The sequence below is a fragment of the Mobula hypostoma genome, chromosome 27 (assembly GCF_963921235.1).
Source record: "Mobula hypostoma chromosome 27, sMobHyp1.1, whole genome shotgun sequence".
Lineage (NCBI taxonomy): Eukaryota > Metazoa > Chordata > Chondrichthyes > Myliobatiformes > Myliobatidae > Mobula > Mobula hypostoma.
Window position 1 is genome coordinate 33043186 of NC_086123.1, and position 25292 is coordinate 33068477.

Consider the following 25292-nt stretch of genomic DNA (forward strand, 5'->3'; position numbering starts at 1 on the left):
TTGAAACCTTTCAATGTTGAAACCCAGAGTAGATATGGTAAGGATGTTTCCCATGGTGGGGGAGTCTAGGGCAAGAGTACACAGTCTCAGGTTAAAGAGGCATCCAGCTAAAACAATGATGCGGAGAAACTTCTTCAGCCAGAGGGTGGTGAATTTGTGGCATTTATCACCACAGGCAGCTGTGGAGACCAGGTCTTTGGATGTATCTGAGGCAGTGCTTGATAAGTTCTTGATTGGACACGGCAGCAAAAGTCATGGGGAGAAGGCTGGGGAGTGGGGCTGAGGACGGGTTAAAGAGGATCAGCCATGATTGAATGGTGGAGCAGACTTGACGGGCCAAATGGCCTAATTCTGCTCCTGCTCTAAATCTTTTGGTTTTACACTGTTTATGAAAGGTGGCCTTCCCACCACTGAGTCCCATGGCTGTTAGTAGAGCTAGCTAATGAGCTAGTTAATAAGCCAGCATTGCATGAGAGCCAGTGAGGGGGTTGCATTTGTGGGGCTATCATCTGGCAATTCACTGCATGCAGTGTAATTGCTGTTAAGAATTGATGAAGTGATTTGATGTTAAGCCTGTGTTTAAACTAGTGGCGGGGAAAATGACTAAAGTACTTTATTATGGACGCCACAGGGATTAAGGGTTGGTGCGATTCAAAGAGATTTCCCACAAATAATGCCTGTGTTTTGAGCGGGGTGGATCTCCAAATTCCCGATGAACAGGAGTTCAGAGAGCTAACTTCTGTAAAAGGTTTGGGAAAAGTTATGCTGATTGAACGGCACTTTGACCAATCAGCTGGTAAGGATGTCATGTTAGTCTAGAGTAGCAGTAACTACTTTACAGGTTGGGAGACCCTGGAGAGGCAGGGCCAAGACTGTCCTTATTTTTAGATTAGATTATGAGGAAACTCAGTCCTCGTTTATTGTAATTTAGAAACGCATGCATTAAAAAATGATACAATGTTCCTCCAGAGTGATATCACAAAAAAAGGACAAACCAAAAACTAACACTGACAAGACCACATAATTATAACATATAGTTACCGCAGTGCAAAGCAATACCATAATTTGATAAAGAGCAGACCATGGGAACCGTAAAAAAAAGTCTCAAAGTTCCGATCGACTCCTGATAGTCCCCAATAGCAGGCGGCAGAAGGGAGAAACTCTCTCTGCCATAAACCTCCAGGCACCGACAACTGTCGATGCACTGGAAGCACCCGACCACAGCCGACTCTGAGTCCGTCCAAAAACTTCGAGCCTCCGATCAACCCTTCGACACCAAGCACTTCGACCCTGTCCCAGCTGCCAAGCAACAAGCAAATCCGAGGACTCGGGGCCTTCCCCTCCAGAGATTCTGGATCACACAGTAACAGTGGCAGCGAAAAAGGCATTTCAGAAGTTTCTCCAGATGTTCCTCTGTTCTCTCATGTCTGTCTCCATCAAATCAGGATTGTGCACGGCACCCCACTTGACTGATTACAGATATCATTCACCGGAGTGCCTGAGGGCAAAGACTGTAAAGGCAAGTTGTTCTTGTTTCTGCGAAGGGAGGGAAGAGTTGTCTGATGTGAAAGGTCTAATGGGTCCTTCAGCAGTTAATTTAAATTCTGAATTGGTTTTGGCTATTACATCACTGGCTGACAAATGCAGAAGTGACTCTGCGGAGAGCCAAGGTTATTGTAGGCTGGGAGTGTTCTCTGGGGTCAAGTCCACACCCGACAGGGAAAAAGAATAGGGGGCTTGGGCTGAGCAGACATCTCAGTTACTGCATGAATGGCCATGTTCAGATAGCATGGAAAAACAGAGAGAGGCAGAGAGCTTAAAGGGTCTGGCAGATGATATAGTGAAGTTCCTAAAGGCAGAATATCCATTGGTCATATCATCCAAGATGCTTTTGGCAATGCTGAAAGTGCAGCTGATCTGACATTCCAGAAGAAAGGAGAGAAGCTGTCTGCCTACGTTGGCAGGCTGGAGAAAACGCTGCATTGTTTGTTTCACAAAGGGGGCATTCAGCTGTCTGCGAGAAATTGCTTGAGGATGGAGCAAGTTGTGAAGAGTACACTGTCACATGATGTGATTGTTCTGCATATTGAAATGACCCACAAGATGCACCCTCCTCTATCTTTTACCAAGTTACTCAGAGAAGTTCGAGAGGAGGAAACCATGATTGAGAAGCGGGACATTACCAAAAGCCAACAAGTAGTGTTTTCAGTGGTAGCCTCTAAAGTGGACATAGAGTTTTTGTGGACTGAGTTGTAAAACCCTCTAGCTGAACTGATGCAATGGACGCCTGCTAATGATTCAGCTAAACATGATACGCCCGTTGGGAAATCCGAACCACCCATAGTACTTATGACACAGTGGACTGCTGCTGAAAAGTGTCTCTTGACTAGAGAGGCAACAAGTTTTTTTTTGTTACAACTGTGGAGAAGATACACATTTTAAACAAGACTGTGAGGGTCAGGAAAATCTTCGAAAAGTCAGTGGTTAACCAAACAGAGAAGAAAAGGCAAAACAATGGAGAGACCAAGTGAAGGAACAGGCTGGCACTTTAGAGAGGATACATTCCAGTGAGTGTATCAAGGGAAATACTAAAGTGCAAAAACACTATTCCTGAAGGTTTAGTCAGACCAAGCTCAAACTTATCTATACGGATTGAAAGATGGTTCTGCTAGAACCATACTTGACACAGGTTCTAAGTTACTTTGCTTTATAGATTTTTTTTTACAACCGGTATTTGATGGATTTAGCATTGATGCCGCTCAGTGCCCTTAAGATTCAGGGGCTTAGTACAGAAGCCATATAAGATCATAAGACATGGGAGCAGAATTGAGACCATTCAGCCCATTGAGTCTGCTCTGCAATCCATCACGGCTGATCCCAGATCCCACTCAACCCCATACACTTGCCATATCCTTTGACACCCTGACCAGTCAGGAACTGATCAACTTCTGCTTTAAATATACACACAGACTTGGCCTCCACCACAGTCCGTGGCAGAGCTTTCCACAGATATACTACTCTCTGGCTAAAAACATTCCTCCTTACCTCTGTTCTAAAGGGACCCCTCAATTTTGAGGTTGTGCCTTTGGTTCTGGATATCCCCATCAAAGGAAACATCCTCTCCACATCCATCCTAGTAGCCCTTTCAACATTCGGTAGGTTTTAATAAGATCTCTCCTCACCACACCCCCCCCCCTCCCGTATTATTCTATATTCCAGTGAGTACAGGCCAAAAGCTGTCAAATGCTCCTCATACATTAACCCCTTCATTCCTGGAATCATCCTTGTGAACCTCCTCTGGACTCTCTCCAATGAGAGCATATCCTTTCTGAGATATCGGGCCCAAAACTGTAGACAATACTCCAACTGTGGCCTGACTAGTGTCTCATAAAGGCTCAGCATTATCTCCTTGCTTTTATATTCTATGCCCCTTGAAATAAATACCAACATTGCATTTGCCTTCTTTACCACAGACTCAACCTGTAAATTAATCTTCTGGGAGTGCTGCACAAGGACTCTCAAGTCCCTCTGCACCTCTGATGTTTGAACTTTCTCCCCATTTAGATAGTCTGGACTACTGTTCCTTTTACCAAAATACATTATCATACATTTCCCAACACTTTATTCCATCCGCCACTATTTTGCCCATTCTTCCAATTTGTCTGTCATGTTGCAATCACATTGCTTCCTCAGCACTACCCACTCCTCCACCCACCTTCGTATCATCAGCATATTTTGCCACAAAGCCATCAACTCCATTATCTAAAATCACTGACAATGTGAAAGACAGCGGTCCCAATACTGACCCAAGGAACACCACTACTCACTGGCAGCCAACCAGAAAAGGTCCCCTTTATCTCTATTCGCTGCCTTCTGCCTGTCAGCCACTCTGCTATCCATGCCAGTAACTTTTCTGTAACACCATAGCATTTTATCTTAAGTAGCCTCGTGTGTGGCACCTTATCAAACACCTTCTGAAAATGTAAGTAAATGACATCATTGCCTCTCTGTTCTCCACCCTGATTGTTACTTCCTCAAAGAACCCCAACAGATGTCAGGCAAGATTTCCCTTTACAGGAACCATGCTGACTTCAACTTATTTTATCATTAGTCTCCAAGTACCTTGAAACCTCATTCTTAATTATAGACTCCAACATTTTCCCAACCACCGAGGATAGGCCAACTAGCCTATAATTTCCTCTTTTGCCTTCCTCCCTTCTTAAAGAGTGAAGTGACATTTGCAATCTTCCAGTCCTCCAGGACCATGCCAGAATCAAGTGATTCTTGAAAGATTACGACCAAAGCTTCAGTTATCTCTTCAGCACCCTCTCTGAGGAATCGGGGATGTCGTCCATCTGGTCCACCTATAAGGCCTTTGAGATTATCCTTTGTAATAGCACCTGCACTCACTGACAGTCATGGATCTGTGGCGCACCACAGTGAAGACAGATCCAAAGTACCCATTAAGTTCTTCTGTCATTTCTTTGTCTCCCATTACTACCTCACCAGCATAATTTTTCAGTGGTCCAATATTAACCACACCTCCCTTTTAATCTTTATGTAACTGATAAAACTGTTGGTATTGTCCTTTATATTATTGGCTTGTTTGCCCCCATATTTCATCTTTTCCCTTCTTATGCTTTTTTTTGTTGCCTTTAGTTGGATTTTAAAAGCTTACCAATCATTCAACTTCCCACTCACTTTTGCCACCTTGTGTGCCCTTTCCTTAGCTTTTATGCAGTCCTTAACTTCCTTTGTCAGTCACGGTTGCCTGCCCCTGCCATTTGAGAACTTCTTCCTCTGTGGGACATGTCTATCCTGCACTTTGTGAACTATTCTCAGAAACTTCAGCCATCAATGCACTGCCGTCATCCCCGCTAGTATCCTCCTCCAATCCAGCTGGGCATTTGGACTGGACTAACTGTAATGGGCCCTTTTGTTTTCTTTATTTTTCCAACTAACTGTTCTATAAAGCTGAAATCTGTAAATATACTTTAAAATTTTATGCAGTGTGTGATCTGTTATCTCATGCCAACTGACAATCGTGCATGAGCAGCATTTACATAGCATTCGCTCATATCGCAGTTTCGTTAATCAGGACATTGCAATGTTCCTGTTTGGTTGAACCCAAATCATATCAACCCTAGACCTATATTATGAAAGGTGGCCTTCTCACCACTGAGTCACCTGGCTGCTAGCAGAGCCGGCTAACAGCCCAACGGCCCGGTGAGGGAATTGCAATAGGTCAGCCTTTAAATATATAATTCCTGCATAAAACACTATTTGAAGGATAAAGAGATGACATATGGTTCAACAATTTAAAGGTTTATCCAAAGAATACTGATGAATACTGTAGTAGTAATGATTTTTAAACAATTCTCATACCTTTCATTGGCTGAAACTATCCAACATTTGTGACAGTATTTCAATGGATATGAAATGGTTATCAATGCACAGGAAGGCAATAGGATTCCCTCTCTGCCACCCATCTTGAACATGCAGAATACTGCACATAGTTCTGACCAACGTCAGAATGCAAAGGTCTACATATCAGGGAAGAATGTACAAACTTGAGCTTCTCTTCCTTAAAGATGATCTCTCAGCAGATATTGCTTCAAGTTATTTGAAATTATGAAGGGATAATGACAGGATGAATGCAGTTACAATGCTCTCATATTCAGGGAAGACCATACAGTGAATCAAAAGTATTCAGCCCCCAACCTTTTGTTCACATTAGTATTACAACCAGTGATTTGATTAATTTACCTGAGAATTCTTATTTGTGAATCAAATACTCCTTCCCCCAACAGTAGAACCAGAAAACAGGAGAAATGCTAAAGCATAACTAAAAATTCAAAAACTGAAATGTCAGCAGTTCAAAAGTGTTCATCCTTGTTTACTCAGTACTTAGTTGAACCACCTCTCACAGATATTACAGCCAGTTGTCTCTTTTTGATAAGTCTCTATTAGCTTTTCACAATGTAATGGAGCAAGATTTGCCCATTCCTCTTTGCAAAATTGTTCAAGCTGTGCCAAATTAGTTGGTGAGCAGCAATCTTTACAATCAGGTTAAGGTCAGAAGTCTGACTGGGCCAAAGACATAAATTTTTTTCATTTGAAACCAGTCCATGGTTGCTCTGGCAGTGTGCTTTCAGTCACTGTCCTGCTGAAAGACAAATTTCCTTCCTAGTCTAAGCTTTCTGGCAGAGGTCATCAGGTTTTTTTTATATATCCAGGATCTCTGTATTTAGCAGCATTCATCTTCCCATCAATCCTGACCAGATTTCCAGTCCCTACTGCTAAAAAGCATAGTATAATGCTACCTCCACCATATTTTGCAGTGGGGATGGTATCACCTGGCTGATGTGCAGTATTAGATTTACACATGTACCACTAAGAGAAAAACATATCCTTGCCAGTAAAGACTTTGCAAAGATACAGTAAAGATGTGGAAAAAGGTCTTGGGGTCGGATGAGACTAAAGTGGAGACTAAGCCGTATTGAATACTTTTTCAAGACACTATAAAAAAATTGCAATTGCAACAGGATAATCACCACAAAAAAATCCAACTGGGAATTCAGAACAGGAAGAATGTGGAACTCATCGCCATTGGAAGTGGCTAAAATGAGCAGTAGATTCATTAGGACGAAAAATAATGGTAAAATCATTTATAGGTAAAAAGGAAAGGTATGTTCTGTTGCTGAACTTAAATGAGGAAAGATGGAAGATGGATAAAACAGTCTATCTCCTCATAACATTCAATGGATTTTAGTCTCGCACCACCAAAATCAAGGGTTATCTCTTATTTAAGTGGACCAGGTGGTCTGATGGCTCAGATGTCAAAAGAGATTCACACAAAAGCTCCCCTCAACTCTACTTAAAATGCACAAGTCAAGTATGTGTAGGAATGCTTGGCAAGATTAGGTGACTCACACAAACACAGCAGCTTTGTTTGTTAACACCAGATTGCTCTCCATCACCAGCAACATGTACATGCTATAACTCGCCCTCCAATTGATATGGCTCATCCAATGTCAACTCCCAAATGTATGAATTTTACCACCTAGAAACAATGAACTATGTGTCTGTGAGCATCACCTGCAAGAACACCCCCGCAAAGAAAAAATTTGTCCTAAAATAGAAATACATTATGATCTTTTGTCAGTGCTGGGTCTATATGGTGAATTGTTGCATCTTGCCACAAATGCTCAAGTCAGCGACTACCACTACTTTTTCCAAGATCAGTAAGTTTGTAGATGACACAAAATTAGGAGGTGTTAATAAGTGTATAGGTGATCACAGGTGACAAGGGGATCTTCATCAGTTAGGGACATGGGCCTGAAGAATGGCAATTGGATTTGAATATAGATAGTGAAATCACCTCAAACCAGCGTAGGACTTATACTATGAATGGTAAGGCACTACAGATGTAATGGGTAAAGAGGGACTTAGGAGTACAAATGTAGAGCTTGTTGAAAGCAGCATCACAGGTAGACAGGATAATTAAAAAGTTTAGCACACTGGCTTTCATTTTTATTATGTTGTTTTTATTCAGGCTGCACTTGGAGTGTCTGTTCAGTTTTGCTGACCCTTTTATATGAAAGATGTTGCCATGACTACACGGCCTGAATGAAAGGGAGAAATTGGCCAAGCTCAAGACTAAACTTAGCTCCTTGGAATGCAAGATGAGGGGCAACCTTATAGAAATGACTAAAATGATTTCTCGCTGCTGCCATCAGGTAGAAGGTACAAGAGCCTCAGGACACGCACCCATCTGCTGGATATGTGCCGAACGAAGAAATTGTGACTAGTGTGAACACCATGGACTCATCAGGGCGAAGGGCTTCTTGTATCCATGCCATACGGCTCTATAACTCTGTGACAATGTTGGCTTTTCCAGTAACACCCAGACCCAAAAATGTTCATTTGTCTTTGATGTTTTAAATTAGAAATATAACCCACACAGTGCCGTGGAGCTACTTTGCTCTACAAAGTTTTATTTGAGTACACACTGTGTGTAAGTTGCTGTGGATTACATTACTGGCTTTCAGCAATTATTTTACTTTTATACATGGTCACAAACAAAGGATTAAAGAACTCGGGGGGGGGGGGCACTTAAAAGGTTCCAAGCAACATGGCACAACATGGGAAGATAACAAACTGCATATAGATGCTATGTCTATGTCTATGGCTATGGCTATAACTAGATTGGTACACGTAACTAAGAAAGGCTGCCCCAAGGAGCTGGTTGGAATGGTGAAAAAGGATCACAACAATCTTAAAGGCACTGTAGTAGGAACTCCTAACACATTCAAATCCTACTGGGCACCACTTCCCTGATCATTTGTGGCCTCTCACTAATAAAATAAAGATTGTAAGGTTAAAACAGTGATTAATTTATTTATTTCAGAGAATAACCTACCCAGGCTGGTTGATATGGAGATGTACTGTCTTAACACAGTCTCAACACAAAATGTCAACTATTCCTTTACCTCTACAGATACTGCATTCCTCAGCAGCAAGCTTTTTGCTCCAGTTTGGTCAATTTGTAATGCAGTCCTTTGATAGAATATTAAAATAATGCCATTTCTTATGGCAGACCAGAAACAATGACAATTCAAACACAAGAATTTCTGCAGATGCTAAAAACCCAGAGCAACACACACTTAATGCTGGAGGAACTCAGCAGGTCAAGCAGCATCTATGGAAGTGAATAAATCAACATTTCAGGCTGAGACACTTCAAGACTGAGAAGGAAGGGGGAGGAATGCCAGGATAAAAAGGGAAGGGGGGGAAGGAGGACAGCTGGAAAGTGATAGGTGAAGCCAGGTGGGTGGGAAAGATAAAGGGCTGGAGGGGAAGGAATTTAATAGGAGAGGGGAGTGAACCGTAGGACAAAGGGAAGGAGGAAGGGACCCAGCAAGTGAAGTAATAGGCAGGCAAGAAGAGGTAAAAGGCCAGAGTGGAGAATAAAGGAAGAGGGGAGGAGAATTGGGGGGGGGGGGAGGAGTTTTTTTTAAAACCAGGAGAAATCGATATTCATGCCATCAGGACAAGGTGTTGCTCCTCCACCTCTGGCACAAGAGGAGGCCACGGACTGACATGCTGGAACAGGAATGAGCATGGAAACTAAACTGTTTGATCACCAAGTTCCACTTTTGGCAAATGGTGCTTGATGAAATGGTCTCCCAATTTTCGATGGGTCTCACCAACGTACAGGAGGCCACAACGGGAGCACTGGACATAACAAACGACTCTAGCAAATTCACAGGTGAAGTGTTGCATAATCAGGAAAGACTGTTTTGGGTCTCTGAACGGAGTTGAGAGAGGACGTGCATGGGCAGGTGTAGGACTTAAGCCCAATTTATACTTCTGCATCAAATGTACGCCGTAGGGTGACGTGCACCTCCCCAAAAATATAACTCATGCGTTGCAGTGACACAGACCGCAACAACTGTGATTGGTCCACTTGGTAGCATCACATTTCCGGTTGCTTTTCTCTGCCATGTCAAATAAATGGATGGAAACGATGAACCAAACTGTCAAATCCGAAAATATTTGAAATGCATTTCCTCGTCCATGTCTCTCACGAAGAAACTCAACACAATGGCATAGAAACACCACTGCCAACTAGCGTTTTGGCAATGAATTTGCAGAGTGACGCAGACACAACTACGCATGCTCCCTATGGCGCAGTGCTACTCAGAAGTATAAATGAGGCTACGGCGTAGCCCGTACGCACAAGCATAAATCAACCTTTAGGCCGTATGCATGGATAAATGCTGGGAGGGAGATTAGTGGGGAGGGTCGAATGGACAAGGGAATAGTGGAGGGAGCAATCCCTGCAGAAAACAGAGGGGTGGGGTAAAGCTACGTTCTTTTAAGCTCTAAGGAATACAGACTCAAATTGTCAGCCTTTCTGGAAAAGTTAGCATTCCCACTTCACAAATTAATCTGTTGAATAGAACTGTTATGGAGGTCAAGTCACTGGGCATACTTAAGGCAGAGGTTGATAAGTTTTTGATTAGTAAGGGCATGAAAGGTTCCAGGGATAAGGCATGAGAATGGGGTTGGAAGGAAAAATAAATCAGCTATGATCAAATTGTGGAGGATAACTCCATAGGGCGAATGGCATAATTTTGCTCCTACATCTTACGGAATCTCCTTGTGACTGTCTCCATTGCTACAATATTCTTTTTAGGTAAAAGGAGCAAAACTCTGCAAGGTGGTGACTGTTTCACCAATACCCTGTAAAAGACATAACAGGTCCTCCCTAGTCTTAAACTGTAAGCCTTTTGTAATCAACTATGACTGCTTTCCTTGGAGCTTAGAAGAATGACTTTATTCAAACATAAATGACCCTGGGGGGGAGGGGATCATTACAAAGTAGGGGACCAGTTATTTAAAGCTCAAGTGAGTAGAAATTTCTTCTCTCAGAGGGTAGTGGATCTTTGGAATTCTGACCCCCGAGGACAGTGAAAGTCAAATAAATATGTAGACAGATCAATACCAGTGGAGGGCGTTCACAACTGGAGACTAGGTTCTGCTCATACAGACATTTCTAAATGAGCAGACATGAAACTCAAGGTCCAATAAATGGAACTTTGCTCAGATCAACTCTATATATTCTGCTTTAGTACTGTTTATTTTGGTTCCTATGCTTCAGATACTGCCACTACAAGGTACAGTTCTTCTCAAACAGGTGGAAATGTCAAAGACAAATATTCAAGAATGATGTAACACATGCTCATTAAACAATCTGGAACAATCCATTCTCTTAGGACAATAACTGGAACATTTTACATAATAACAAAATCAGGCTTAGATTGACTGGCACCAATTTTTAATTACACTTGCAAGCACTTAAAGAGAATAATTTTAGCCCATGGGACCCCTTATTCCTCTCACATCAACACTGCTTTCAGCAAATGACATCTTTCACCTTTACCAAACAATTCCAAAATGTCAATGTTTTTGCCCATTTATATATTATGGACATAAACTCCTGTACTTTAAGAGAAACACTATATTTCTAAGGACGTGCAGTAACACTACACTGTGTCACAAATCAACTGGTGTATGGATGGCAGAATTGAGTCATTTTAGGAGGAAGGAGAGAAGCTGTCTACCTATATTTTCAGGGTAGAGAAGCTGCTGCAGTGTTTGGGTCACAATGTTTGGGCATTCACTGTGAAAGAAATTGCTTGAGAATGGAGGAAGTTATGAAGGGTGTGCTGTCACATGACATGAGAGCTCTATGTATTTAAATGACCCACAAGGTGTGCTCCCCATCAACAGGACACAGTCCTCAGTAGTAGCCCGTTTCTGAGGTGACACCTGATACCACACATGCAGGGGTTTTTGTAGGATGTCATGAAAGATCTGAGAGCCGAGGTATTTCAGATGATTATACGTTGGTGCTGCTACCAAACACGACACGGCAATAGGAAGCCAGACCCACTGGTGGGATGTAGCAGAACGAGGGCTGCTACTGAGCAGGGTCCCTTGTCTAGGGAAGCTGCCAGTAGTTTCTGTTACAGCTGTGGAGAAGATTGGGATTTCAAGCAGGAGTGTAAAGGGCAGGAAAATCTTTGAAAAGTAACTCAGCAGTTAATCAGAGAAGAAGAGGTAAAACTACAGGGGGACACAGTAAAGGAAGAGGCTGGTGCTTCGGAGAGGATAAATTCCTATCAATGTCTCAAGGAAAATACTAAAATGCAAAACACTATTCCTGAAGGTTTAGTGGGATCATGCTCTGGTGTATCCATACGCGGATCGAAGGTGTTACTTTGCTTAATAGACTCTTTTACAACTGGTATTTGGTGCATTTACCATTGATGCCACAGCGTGCCCTTGAGACTCGGGGGCCTGGTACTAATGGGTACCCATACGATGGTTACTTGCAGTTGAAACTGGAGTTTTCGGAAACAGTCTAACGCCAGTGTTAGTCTGCCCAGATCTGCTTGAAAAGGGTGGAGCTTTCGTTCTTGTGGGAACAAATACTGTCATTGTGAGAAAGATTGCTGGAGCATACAAGGCAAGAAATGGAGAGAACTTTTTGAAAACCTTGTCCATTCACCCTGTTTTCAGAGCTGCTTTTGAGAAGGTGTAAGTTCCTCCTAAGTAGGATGAGCAGAAAGGAGGAAATGTGTGGTACAGCCAGTCTAAACCTGTCATGTTACATCCTGGAGCAGCAGCTAGAGTGACAGGAATCGTAAAATATGCCAGAATGTCCAAGGAATGGAAAAGGAGTTTAACTGAGATGTTAGGCCGCAAAGATGCCTTTTCTACCGACGAGTCTGATGTTGGTTACTCCAAGAGTACTTGCCACACTATTAGAGCGGTGCAGGACAACACCTTCCGAGATAGGTCTCACCTCTCTCAAACTGAAGGAAGCCAAGTTCAATCATGGGGCAAGTGGGACGTAAGTCATACCAACCCCAGATGTACGGAGTTTGAGGAAGGTGGGTTTTCTAACCGGAGTCCAGTGGCTGTTAGTGAGGGGCTAGCGAGCCACATCTCAAGAGACTCCCGGTAAAAAGGGTTTCCATGAGGTACTCCTTTCGTTAATGCAAATATGCAATAAGCCAATCATGTGCCAGCAAATCAATGCACAGAAGCATGCAGACATGGTTAAGAAGCTCAGTTGTTGATCAGACCAAACATCAGAATGGGGAAGAAAGGAGTGCTCTGCAGTAGCAAAGCAGTCAGTGCAACACGTTTGGAGATCAGTTCCAGATCTGTTCAATAAGACGTCTCTATATGTCCTTCTCACTGAATGCCTGGGTTTTCTCTGGGTGCCCCAGTTTCCTACAGTTAAACGGTCATTGTAAATTGTCCTGTGGTTAGGTTAGGGTTAATCGTATTTGTTGGGGTGGTCTGGAATAAAAGGCTGGAAGGGCTTACTCGTGCAGACGGGTGGTTTGAGTAACTCAGAAACAGATCTGCTGGGATTTTCACACAAAAGTCACGGGAGTTTACAGAGAATGGTGTCAAAACAAAAAAAAATAGTGAGAGGCAACACACATCAAAGTTGCTGGTGAACGCAACAGGCCAGGCAGCATCTCTAGGAAGAGGTACAGTCGATGTTTCGGGCCGAGACCCTTCGTCAGGACTAACTGAAGGAAGAGTTAGTAAGAGATTTGGAAGTGGGAGGGGGAAGGAGAGATCCAAAATGATAGGAGAAGACAGGAGGGAGAGGGATGGAGCCAAGAGCTGGAAAGTTGATTGGCAAAGGGAATATGAGAGGATCATGGGACAGGAGGCCTAGAGAGAAAGAAAGGGGGGGGAAGCCCAGAGGATGGGCAAGGAGATACAATGAGAGGGACAGAGGGAGAAAAAAAGAGGGAAAAAAGGGGGGGGAAGAAAGAAAGTAAATAAATAAATAAGGGATGGGGTACAAAGGGGAGGAGGGGCATTAACAAAAGTTAGAGAAGTCAATGTTCATGCCATCAGGTTGGAGGCTACCCAGACGGAATATAAGGTGTTGTTCCTCCAACCTGAGTGTGGCTTCATCTTTACAGTAGAGGAGGCCGTGGATAGACATGTCAGAATGGGAATGGGATGTGGAATTAAAATGTGTGGCCGCTGGGAGATCCTGCTTTCTCTGGCGGACAGAGCGTAGATGTTCAGCAAAGCGGTCTCCCAGTCTGCGTCGGGTCTCGCCAATATATAGAAGGCCACATCGGGAGCACCGGACGCAGTATATCACCCCAGCTGACTCACAGGTGAAGTGTCGCCTCACCTGGAAGGACTGTTTGGGGCCCTGAATGGTGGGGAGGGAGGAAGTGTATGGGCATGTGTAGCACTTGTTCCGCTTACAAGGATAAGTGCCAGGTGGGAGATCAGTGGGGAGGGATGGGAGGGACGAGTGGACAAGGGAGTCGCGTAGGGAGCAATCCCTGTGGAAGGCCGGGGGGGGGGCGAGGGAAAGATGTGCTTAGTGGTGGGATCCCGTTGGAGGTGGCGGAAGTTACGGAGAATAATAAGTTGGACTCGGAGGCTGGTGGGGTGGTAGGTGAGGACCAGGGGAACCCTATTCCTAGCGGGGTGGCGGGAGGATGGAGTGAGAGCAGATGTACGTGAAATGGGGGCGATGCGTTTGAGAGCAGAGTTGATAGTGGAGGAAGCGAAGCCCCTTTCTTTAAAAAAGGACATCTCCCTCGTCCTAGAATGAAAAGCCTCATCCTGAGAGCAGATGCGGCGGAGACGGAGGAATTGCGAGAAGGGGATGGCGTTTTTGCAAGAGACAGGGTGAGAAGAGGAATAGTCCAGATAGCTGTGAGAGTCAGTAGGCTTATAGTAGACATCAGTGGATAAGCTGTCTCCAGAGACAGAGACAGAAAGATCTAGAAAGGGGAGGGAGGTGTCGGAAATGGACCAGGTAAACTTGAGGGCAGGGTGAAAGTTGGAGGCAAAGTTAATAAAGTCAACGAGCTCAGCATGCATGCAGGAAGCAGCGCCAATGCAGTCGTTGATGTAGCGAAGGAAAAGTGGGGGACAGATACCAGAATAGGCACGGAACATGGATTGTTCCACAAAGCCAACAAAAAGGCAGGCATAGCTGGGACCCATACGGGTGCCCATAGCTACACCTTTAGTTTGGAGGAAGTGGGAGGAGCCAAAGGAGAATTTATTAAGAGTAAGGACTAATTCCACTAGACACAGCAGAGTGGTAGTAGAGGGGAACTGATTAGGTCTGGAATCCAAAAAGAAGCGGAGAGCTTCGAGACCTTCCTGATGGGGGATGGAAGTATATATGGACTGGACATCCATGGTGAAAATAAAGCAGTGGGGGCCAGGGAACTTAAAGTCATCGAAAAGATTAAGATCGTTGAGAAGTATCACGAACATAGGTAGGAAGGGATTGAACAAGGGGGGGATAAAACCGTGTCAAGGTATGCAGAAACGAGTTCGGTGGGGCAGGAGCAAGCTGAGACAATAGGTCTGCCAGGACAGGCAGGTTTGTGGATCTTGGGTAGGAGGTAGAAACAGGAAGTGCGAGGTGTGGGAACTATAAGGTTGGTAGCAGTGGATGGGAGATCCCCTGAGCAGATGGGAGATCCCCTGAGCGGATAAAGTCGGTGATGGTGTGGAAGACAATGGCCTGGTGCTCCTTAGTGGAGTCACGATCGAGGGGTAAATAAGAGAAGGTATCCACGAGTTGTTGCTGTGCCTCGGCAAGGTAGAGGTCAGTACAGCAGACTACAACAGCACCCCCCTTATCGGCGGGTTTAATAATAAGGTTAGGATTAATGCGGAGGGAGTGGAGAGCAGAGCGTTCCGAAGGAGTGAGGTTGGAATGGGAACAAGGTGCGGTGAAGTCAAGATGGTTGATGTCCCGTCGGCAGTTAGCGATAAAGAGATCCAGAGCGGGGTGTCCATGAAGAAGAGGAGGGTTGAAGACATAAGAAGGGGTAAGTGAAGGGGAGACAGGAGAAGTGAGAGGCAGTTCTGTAGATAAGAACGCCTTGTTAATGAGGGAGGTCAGAGAATGGCCAGAATAGTCCAAGCTAACAGGAAAGTGAGGGTAACTCAAATAACCAAGCATTATAATGGTAGTGTGCAGAACATCTCTGAATGCACAACACATTGAACCTTGAAGTGGATGGGCTACAAAAGACCATGAACATACATTCAATAGCCACTTTATTAGGTACAAGAGGTAACTATACAGTGCCTTGAAAAAGTATTTAGTCCACAACCCTTTGTTCACAAAAATGAGTATTAACACTGTTGATGCGTGGATGAAATCACTAGAGAGAGAGTTACTGGTAGATACAAAGCAGCTTCTTTATTCGACAAAACAAGGTACAGCAGGCATCATACGGAGACGCTTTTGGTGGAAAGGTCTGCTGGCTCAGTATGGGGCTCGATATTTATTTGCTAAAGACAAAAGGCAATCCATATTTACAAAGTACAGACAATGCTTTCTTTTGAAGATACATACAAACTTCACACCTTCTGATTCCATCCATCCCATCGGCGTCTGGACTGGGATCCACAGCTTTTAGAAAAAGCATTGTTCCAAACTGAATCCACAATACATTTATTTGGTATTTTATGTGCTTAACAGGAAGGACAATCCGTATTTACAAAGTATAGATAATGCTGTCTTGAAAACTACATGCAAACTTCACACCTTCTGGCTCACATCCATCCCAGGCGACAGCAGCGTCTGAACTGGTATTCACAGCTTTAGGAAATGCATTGTTACAAATGGACTGGGATTCACAGTTTTTAGGAAATTAAATCCACAGTACATTGTCAGGGAACAGAAGACTGGTGGCCAAAGCCATTTGCTAAATGTAAAGCCCCCTCAAAAAACAGGAAAAATTTTAAAGCATGAAAAAAAAATCAAGCCGAAATATCAGCTTACTCAGTACTTAGTTGAACCAGCTCTCACAGCTATTACAGCCCGTAGTCTTTTTGAATTAAGTCTCTATTAGCTTTGCAAAACGTGAAGGAACAAGATCAGCCAATTCCAGGTTGCAAAATTGCTCAAGCTATGCCAGTTTAGTTGGGGAGCAGTAGCGGGCAGCAACCTTGAGGTTTTGCCAGAGATGTTCAATAAGGTTAAGCTCAGGACTCTGTCTAGGCCACTCAAGAACATCGATTTTCCTCATTTGAACCCACTCCACGGTTGCTCTGGCGGTGTGCTTTTTTGGTCACTGTCCTGCTGAAAGACAAACTTCCTCCCCTCTTTAAGCTTCCTGGCAGAGGCTAGCAGGTTTTTAATCTAGAATCTCTGTATTTGGCAGCATTCATCTTCCCATCAATTCTGAGCAGGTTTGCAGTACCTGCTGCTGAAAGCATCCCCGTAGCATGAGGCTACCTCCACCATACTTTGCAGCAGGGATGGTGTCACCTGGCTGATGCGCAGTATTAGATTACACCACACCTTCCACTTAGTGTTGATGCCAAAATTACACTTTAGTCTCATCCAACAAGACCTTTTCCACATATTTACATATTCTAAGTAACACTTTGCAAAGTATTTACAGTCGAAGATATGTTTTTTTTAAGCCAGGGCTTCCTCCTTGTCACTCTTCCCTTTTGGAGCAAAGCCTTAGATTGTAGAGCCATGAACTTCATCTCTAGTTGCAGCCACCACAATTCTGCAGCTCACTCAAGACTGACTGCTGGTGTCATAGCAGCCTCTCTTACAGGTGCCATTCTTCCCTGGTGGCTGAGGTTAGAGGGTCAACCTGGCCTAGACAGTGTGGATGTCTTATTTTCATATCACCCCCCCCCCCCCCGGCCAATGAACTGTACTGAGCTCTGAGGTATGTCCGGTGCCTTTGAGATGGTCTTGTAACCTGCCCCAGACTTGTGCTTGTCTATTATAATTTCCGACTTGTCTTGAATGCCCTTGTGTCTTCATTTGGTTTGGTATGTTGAAAATCTACTTTACAGTGAGAGGAGGTGTTTCTTATGAACTCATTGAAAGCAGACAATCCTCCAATTTTCTACAGCAACAAATTAGGTGAGTTGGTAAGATAATATACAATACTGCACCTGAGGGAAGCTAAAAAGAAAATGTCTTTCAATCCTATATTTATAGGAATTTTCTGATCATTTTACAAAATGTCAGATAAAATGTAAATTTGAGAGAATTAAGTGGTCCAAAGAGATAGTGGTGAGATGGACAGATGTGACATGATCACGAATTATACTGCAAAGGGTTAGCAAGTAAGCAATAAAGAGGGCAAGCTTAGATCTTTGGCTGCAGTGCAAGAGTGGGAAAGTCTGATAAATAAGACCTGCAGAATGCAGGAAAGACATGGAAGACAGGATGCTCAATTTCAAGAAAAGCGTCACTCAAGTGGATTAACAAGGGTGAAAAGTAATAAATTTCCAGTAGTTGACTAAAACCTCATTACTGTAATTTGGCTACTAAGCAATAAAGTATCAAACGTATTTGTGAGACTGGAGTTGTGCATGGAGCTGATCAGTAAAGATTTGCTCCTCCAAAAGCAGTTTGTGGAGAACACTCTACTAGTTTCATGGTCCCCACCAACTCCTCCTTGACTTATTTAATTGTGCCATGATAGAATGGCAAACGAACCAATTAGAACACATGTCCCAGGATCACACATCAAGTCTTCTAGATGCTAGTTCAGTAATATAACCACCGTGAAGATACAAGAGACCACAGAGGCAGGAATCTGGAGCAACTCGAGATTCTGGAGAAATAAAACAGCTCTGCCAAAATCTATGTAAGAAATTGGACAGTCGACATTTTGGGTTGAGATTCTTCAGCTGGACGAATACTTCATCAGGAACATAGCTGCTATGCTACCATGGCAACTGAATTGGTGCACAGTTGCAACTATCACTTCCCTGGACTGGAATGGCTTTCCTATATTTAATAAAAAAACTGTCTTAAAAATAAGAACACAATCCAATTACTCTTGCTATTAAAATCACCAGGATAACCTGCCATCATTTCACAAAATAAGAATAAATTATAAATTATATACATGAAGGAACAGTAATGGAAAACCAACAAACTACCGGTGCTGATAAAAAAAAATTTCAAATCAAAGACAAGCAACTTCAGTCGGAAATGTTAACTCCTTTGAGCGTGAGCGTTCTACCTGCTGAGTACTGATAGTATATGTGTTTTTATCAGACAATAAGGCGTTTCAATAAATTAAACTAACCTGGCAAATGGCTGACAACCGCAGAATAAAAAATAAAAATCCGATTAGACACTCTTCACAACATCGACGTTAAATGGAATCATATAATTTTTTCCATCACTTTTATAAAATGCCCCCGCATACAGAACAGGCAATTAAATGGACATTCAACACAAGACGACCAGTGCTTCAAATTATTGATCACTGCAGTCAAAAACTACTAAACCTTGCATTTTTAAGTTTACCTTAGGAAAACCTTGCGTAACAAGTTCTACCTTGTGAAATACAGTTAAATTGACCTGCCTTTGTTTTAAAAGACCTCCAGGAGACCCAGAAGTTACGATTTGCACAGAATACATTTCAAATGCAGACCAACTTGCACATCAATATGGAATCATAACTGATGACCAGCGACACACGATCCATGAAGAATGCAACTAGGTTGAGTGGATTTAAGGAACCATGCAAGCTAAATTGAAAATAACGCTGCTGTATGGTTAAAATAAAGATGTAAAGGCTGGCCCGGCAGGGGCGGCGCTCCTTTCGCCCGACCCTGGTACTCACGAGTTGGTGTGCAGGTATTCAAAGGTCAGTTGAGCGCGGTTGAGGCAGCCGTAGTTGGATGCAGCCATGGCGTCCTGCCTTGGCCTCCCCAAGCCCGGCCCGGTCCGATAACGCAGCACCCGGCCTCCCCTGGCCCTGGCCCTGGCCCAGGCTCAGGCTCAGGCTCTCTCCCTCTGCGTCCGCCGATCTCCGGGCCACATTCACCGCGCAGCGGGCGCACGTGTCGACCCGGGGCTTGATTTGTTTTTTTTAGACGACGACGCTCCCGTAACCAACCCTTCCGGTGTCTCGTCGGCACGGCCCGGTCCCCCGTCGGTCCCGCCACCGCATCACCCACACTCTCCCTCTTTTAAAAGTAACTGCAACCACCAAGCCCACTGCGCAGGCGCGGCGGCGCGGCCTCCTCTTCGCGCGCCCTCCGTGTCCGCGCATGCGCGCCAGCGGCCGGCCGCTCGGCCAGCCAGGCGCCGGCGTGTGTTGTGTAATCTGTCACCGCCGTCCTTTCGGAAAAGGGCCCGGTCCTTGTACAGTACAACCTCTCATGTCAACAGGAACTGTCATCAAGCCCTCAGCTATCCAGATTTCCAGCAGCATTGACAAATTAAATCAGAAAACGTTAATGTTTGTGTCAGATCAGTGTCGCCGTGAAATTTGTTAACTGTACGCCAGCAGTACAATGTAATACATAATAATAAAAAAGAAAAAACGGATTACATGAAATATATATACAATCATAGAAAACCTACAACACAATACAGGCCCTTCGGCCCAGAATGCTGTGTCGAACATGTACAGGTCGACCTTCACTAACCCGACTGCCCGTAATCCAGTTCCTTCCATAATCCGGCACTGATTATGCTTGATGTGATCCTTCTGTAATTCGGCATTTTCACTAATCCAGCACTCCTCAGGTCCCAATGGTGCCAGATTAGTGAAGGTCAACCTGTACTTACTTTAGAAATTACCTAGGGTTACCCATAGCCATAGTTCCCTCTAAGTTGTGCACGCGCACACACATTTTTCAACCAGTGCACAGCACAAAGGAAATTAATTTGCACACAAAAGGTTAGTTACCTAAAATAATGTAGTAATATTACACTTATTGCAAATAATCTTTTAGCTGTTTCTGTTAACTAGTTAGTCGGTTTTTCAAATACCACAATGCACGTCACTAATTTACATCACCTCACCTTTCCTGTTTCAGTTTGTACAGCTGCATCATGGCGGCATCCATCTTTTGCGGACTGTGTTCATATCGTAAAGTTTACAAAGATCTGTTTCAAATCCCGTAGATAGCTTACTAAGTTTTTGTTGGAAAAAATATTGATTCACTAGATCGAATTCAAAAGAAGCGAAGGGCGTGAAGCACAAAAGAACTGCAAATTTCTTTAAAGTTGAATCGCTTAACAAAATAGTAGAAACTGCTACACCGAAAGCTCATGAGGTCATGAACGTTCAGCTACGAGAAATATTTTGTATGATTTGGGAACTGAAGTTATCGGTTTGTATTGTCGTGATGTGAAAGTTGCTGGAGAATTTGCTAGTGGAAAGAAGTGGGATGATATTTAGAAACTTGACTTTTTGAAGAGTCATTTGGCAAGTAAGTCGCATTTGGACGGTGTACAAAAGCTCAGACAACAGAACCTGTCATTACCCATTACAGGAGTGCTACGCATGTTACAGTTGAGTGTAGATGAGTGAGAGTGAAAATGATCAAACCCAGAGGAGATCAAAGTTGAGGTACGAGAATGGTCAGCTTTTGATTTCTCTGCAATTGTAGATTGTGACTTCACATTTGGCGATGAACAAGTTAATGCCTTGTGTCTACAATATGAATTTCTAGCTAAAAATATTGTAATAGTTGGACAGTTTAGTGATTTCAAATTTTCCATGCAAGAAAAAATTAAATCCAAACCGATTTCAAACTTTGCTCAAATGGCGGCATTTGTACTTCAAAATGAACAGTTTTGTGACCTTGCACAGTTGAATGGGCATTGGGGGAACCTTTCTTGCTTCTAGTGCGGACTGTGAGCGAGGTTTTAGCCCAATGAATCAACTCAAAAACAAGCTGAGAAACCATTCAGGTGAATGTCATTTGGATAAGTTAATGAGAATCAAAAGCTATCAATTGGATGGAAGTTCTATTACTCTAGATGGAGTTTACAAAGAATGGGTAAATGCCAAAGACAGGAGAGAGAAAAAAATAACTGACTTAAATATGTATGTTATTTTGTTGTTATTCTGTGCAGTTTTATGTCAAATATTTTGTAATTTTGAATTCAGTGTGCACATACTTCTGTCACAGGAAAAAAATTTGCAGAACATAATATTTTTGCGCACACTGACTACTAAAAATTAGAGAGAACATTACCCATAGCCCTCTATTTTTCTGAGCTCCATTTACCTATCCAGGAGCCTCTTAAAAGACCCTGTCATTTCCACCTCCACCACCATTGCCGGCAGCCCATTCCACGCACTCACCACTCTGCGTAAAAAACTTTCCCCTAACATCTCCTCTATACCTACTTCCAAGCACCTTAAAACTATGCCCTCTCGTGTTAGCTATTTCAGCCCTGGGAAAAAGCCTCTGACTATCCACACAATCAATGCCTTTCATCACCTTATACACCTCTATAAGGTCACCTCTCATCCTCCATCGCTCCAAGGAGAAAAGGCCGAGTTCACTCGATCTATTCTCGTAAGGCATGCTCCCCAATCCAGGCAACATCTTTGTAACACACATCAAAGTTGCTGGTGAACGCAGCAGGCCAGGCAGCATCTCTAAGAAGAGGTACAGTCGACGTTTCGGGCCGAGACTCTTCGTCAGGTCTAACTGAAGGAAGGGCCTGCTGCATTCACCAGCAACTTTGATGTGTGTTGCTTGAATTTCCAGCACCTGCAGATTTCCTCGTGTTTGCGTTTTTAAACAACCTCGTAAATCTCCTCTGCACCCTTTCTATAGTTTCGACATCCTTCCTGTACTGAGGTGATCAGAACTGAGCACAGTACTCCTAGTGGGGTCTAACCAGAGACCTATATAGCTGCAACATTACCTCTCGGCTCTTAAATTCAATCCATGGTTGATGAAGGCCAATGCACCGTATGCCTTCTTAACCACAGGTTAACCCTGCGCAGCAGCTTTGAGTGTCCTATGGACTCAGACCCCAAGATCCCTCTGACCCTCCACACCGCCAAGAGTCTTACCATTAATACTATATTGTACCCTTATATTGGGCCTACCAAAATGAACCACCTCACACTTTTCTGGGTTAAACTCCATCTGCCACTTCTCAGCCCAGTTTTGCGTCCTGTCAATGTCCCGCTGTAACTTCTGACAGCCCTCCACACTATCTCCACACTATCCACAACACCCCCAACCTTTGTGTCATCAGCAAATTTACTAACACATCCCTCCACTTCCTCATCCAGGTCATTTATAAAAATCACAAAGAGAAGAGGTCCCAGAACAGATCCCTGAGGCACACCACTGGTCACTGACCTCCATGCAGAATATGACCCATCTACAACCACTCTTTGCCTGCTGTGCGCAAGCCAATTCTGGATTCAAAAAGCAATGTCCCCTTGGATCCCATGCCTCCTTACTTTCTCAATACCTTGTCAAATGCCTTGCTGAAATCCATATACACTACATCTACTGCTCTACCTTCATCGATATGTTTAGTCACATCCTCAAAAAATTCAATCAGGCTCATAAGGCACGACCTGCCTTTGACAAAGCTTTGCTGACTACTCCTAACCATATTATGCTTCTCCAAATGTTCATAAATCCTGTCTCTCAGGATCATATCCATCAACTTACCAACCACTGAGGTAAGACTCACTGGTCTATGATTTCCTAGACTATCTCTACTCCCTTTCTTGAATAAGGGAACACCATCTGCCACCCTCCAATCCTCTGGAACCTCTCCCGTCCTCATTGATGATGCAAAGATCATCGCCAGAGGCTCAGCAATCTCCTCCCTCGCCTCCCACAGTAGCCTGGGGTACATCTCATCTGGTCCCGGAGACTTATCCAACTTGACGCTCCAGCACAGCCTCTTTCTGAATGTCTATATGCTCAAACTTTTCAATCCTCTGTAAGTCATCCCTATAATTGCCAGGATCCTTTTCCGTAGTGAATACTGAAGCAAAGTATTAAGTATCTCAGCTATCTCCTCTGGTTCTATACACACTTTTCCACTACATATAAAAAATAGTTAAATTAGTAGTGCAAAAATAGAAATAAATCCTACCATGATAAATGTACACAAGTTAACTAGCCTTTATTTTAAAAAGTTTCAATAGAACCAGAACACACATTGCACAAGGGGTAATTGATAAGTTCGTGGCCTAAGGTAGAAGGAGTCAATTTTAGAAAACCTAGCACATTTATTTTTCCTATATTTACACACTTAGTCCAGCGGTCGTGGAGCATACGGATCCCTTCTTTGTAGAAGTCAGTGTCTTGGACCTCCAGAAGTGGTCCACAGCAGGGGTGATTGATAAGTTTGTGGCCTAGGGTAGAAGGAGATGAGTTATTAACTTCAAACTTTCTGCATTTTCAGTCAAAGAGTTGAACTGCATGTGCATGTAATGACAGCTGTATAACTCATCTCCTTCTACCTAAGGCCACAAACTTATCAATTACCCCTGCTGTAGACCACTTCTACAAAGAAGGGATCTGTATGCTCCACGACCGCTGGACTAAGTGTGTGCGTGTAGGAGGGGACTATGTTGAAAAATAAATGTGCTAGGTTTTCTAAAATTGACCCCTTCTACCTTAGGCCACGAACTTATCAATCACCCCTCTTAGTATGATTTCTAAAGAGCAAATTTCAGAACAAGACACATCTACACACAAAAAATGGGTTATAATTGAAGAATACCATCCTCCTTTCCAATCAATTTTGAACAGTAAGAGGTTCCCAGGACATGGAATGTACTGCACCAATAAGCAATCTGGTGCAAAATAATGAATACCTTAACAAAATATTTCATTGCTCAGTGTTTTAGTATCTGTATAACTAGGGTTGCCAACTGTCCGTATTAGCCGGGACATCCCATATATTGGGCTAAATTGGTTTGTCCCATACGGGACTGCCCTTGTCCCGTATTTCCTCCTCTAAGGTAGAGCATTCCTATGAAACCGTTCCTAAGCCAAAATGGCATAAAGCACAGAAGCAATTACTATTAATTTATATGGGGAAAAGCAGTTATCTTCTCAGGCTGCAAATCCTTTTAAGTGAACCTTTGCACATGTTCAACTGAATCCTGATCTTCCTGTACCAATGGTTTGGGTAGAGGACAAAAGATCCCAAACTGTTAAATTATTGTACCTGCCTAACATTTACAATAAGATTGTGTAAGAAATGATGTTGCATATTTTGTACCTGAGCTGCTTGCTGGTACAGTATGTTCCATGTCCTGGGAATCTCTAGCCCAGCCCTTCTCAACCTTTCTGTCCTGGAGGAATCCTTGAAATAATTTTCAGGTCTCAGAACCCTGTATAAAAACCTACACTTCATGGTATGTAAATGTGTGTACACAAGTTATAGATAAAATAATCCAAAAATAATTGTCAATGCTCTTTTGAGTGGAGAATGAATTTTTAGCCAAACTTTCTCGGCAAAAAACAGTTAGCTTACCTTTCTTGAAATTAATATTTCTTTCCATTTCATAAAATTTAAAAACTGACAAGGCAAACTGAATTCATTCTCGATTCAGGGTCGAACTTCAGATAAGCACACACGGATTTCACCTTCAACTGAAATGAGATGACTTCTAGCCTTGCTCTTGATGTTTGTTAAACAAGCTTTCTCACACATGTAAGAAGTTGAAAACTGCAGCAAGATGGTCATTGCTCTCCTATGAATGGCAGGATACTCTTCTTTCACAGAAATCCAGAACTTGTCCAGGGTTAGTAAATCAGTAAATCTCATCTTGAGTACACGATCAGACTGCAGCTCACCAAGTTCTTCTGCTTCTCTCAAAGTCAAGTTCTCAGGCTGAGCAGAAGATTCAGAGAAAGGGTCCCTCACCCAGTCATACACTTGTGTTGAAAGGGAGGTAAAATACTGTTCAATT

The 25292-nt window shown here is 43.3% G+C and overlaps 1 protein-coding gene across 1 annotated transcript in view; it reads right to left on the bottom strand.

Moving 5' to 3' along the window:
* morc2 (MORC family CW-type zinc finger 2) overlaps positions 1 to 19575 on the bottom strand; it is a 104426-nt gene extending 84851 nt beyond the window's left edge. Inside the window, exon 1 of the mRNA XM_063034173.1 lies at positions 19209 to 19575. Within this exon, the coding sequence (XP_062890243.1) occupies positions 19209 to 19276 (68 nt within the window). The 5' untranslated portion in view covers positions 19277 to 19575. The remainder of the gene's footprint in view (positions 1 to 19208) is intronic.
* Positions 19576 to 25292: the final 5717 nt, after the last annotated feature.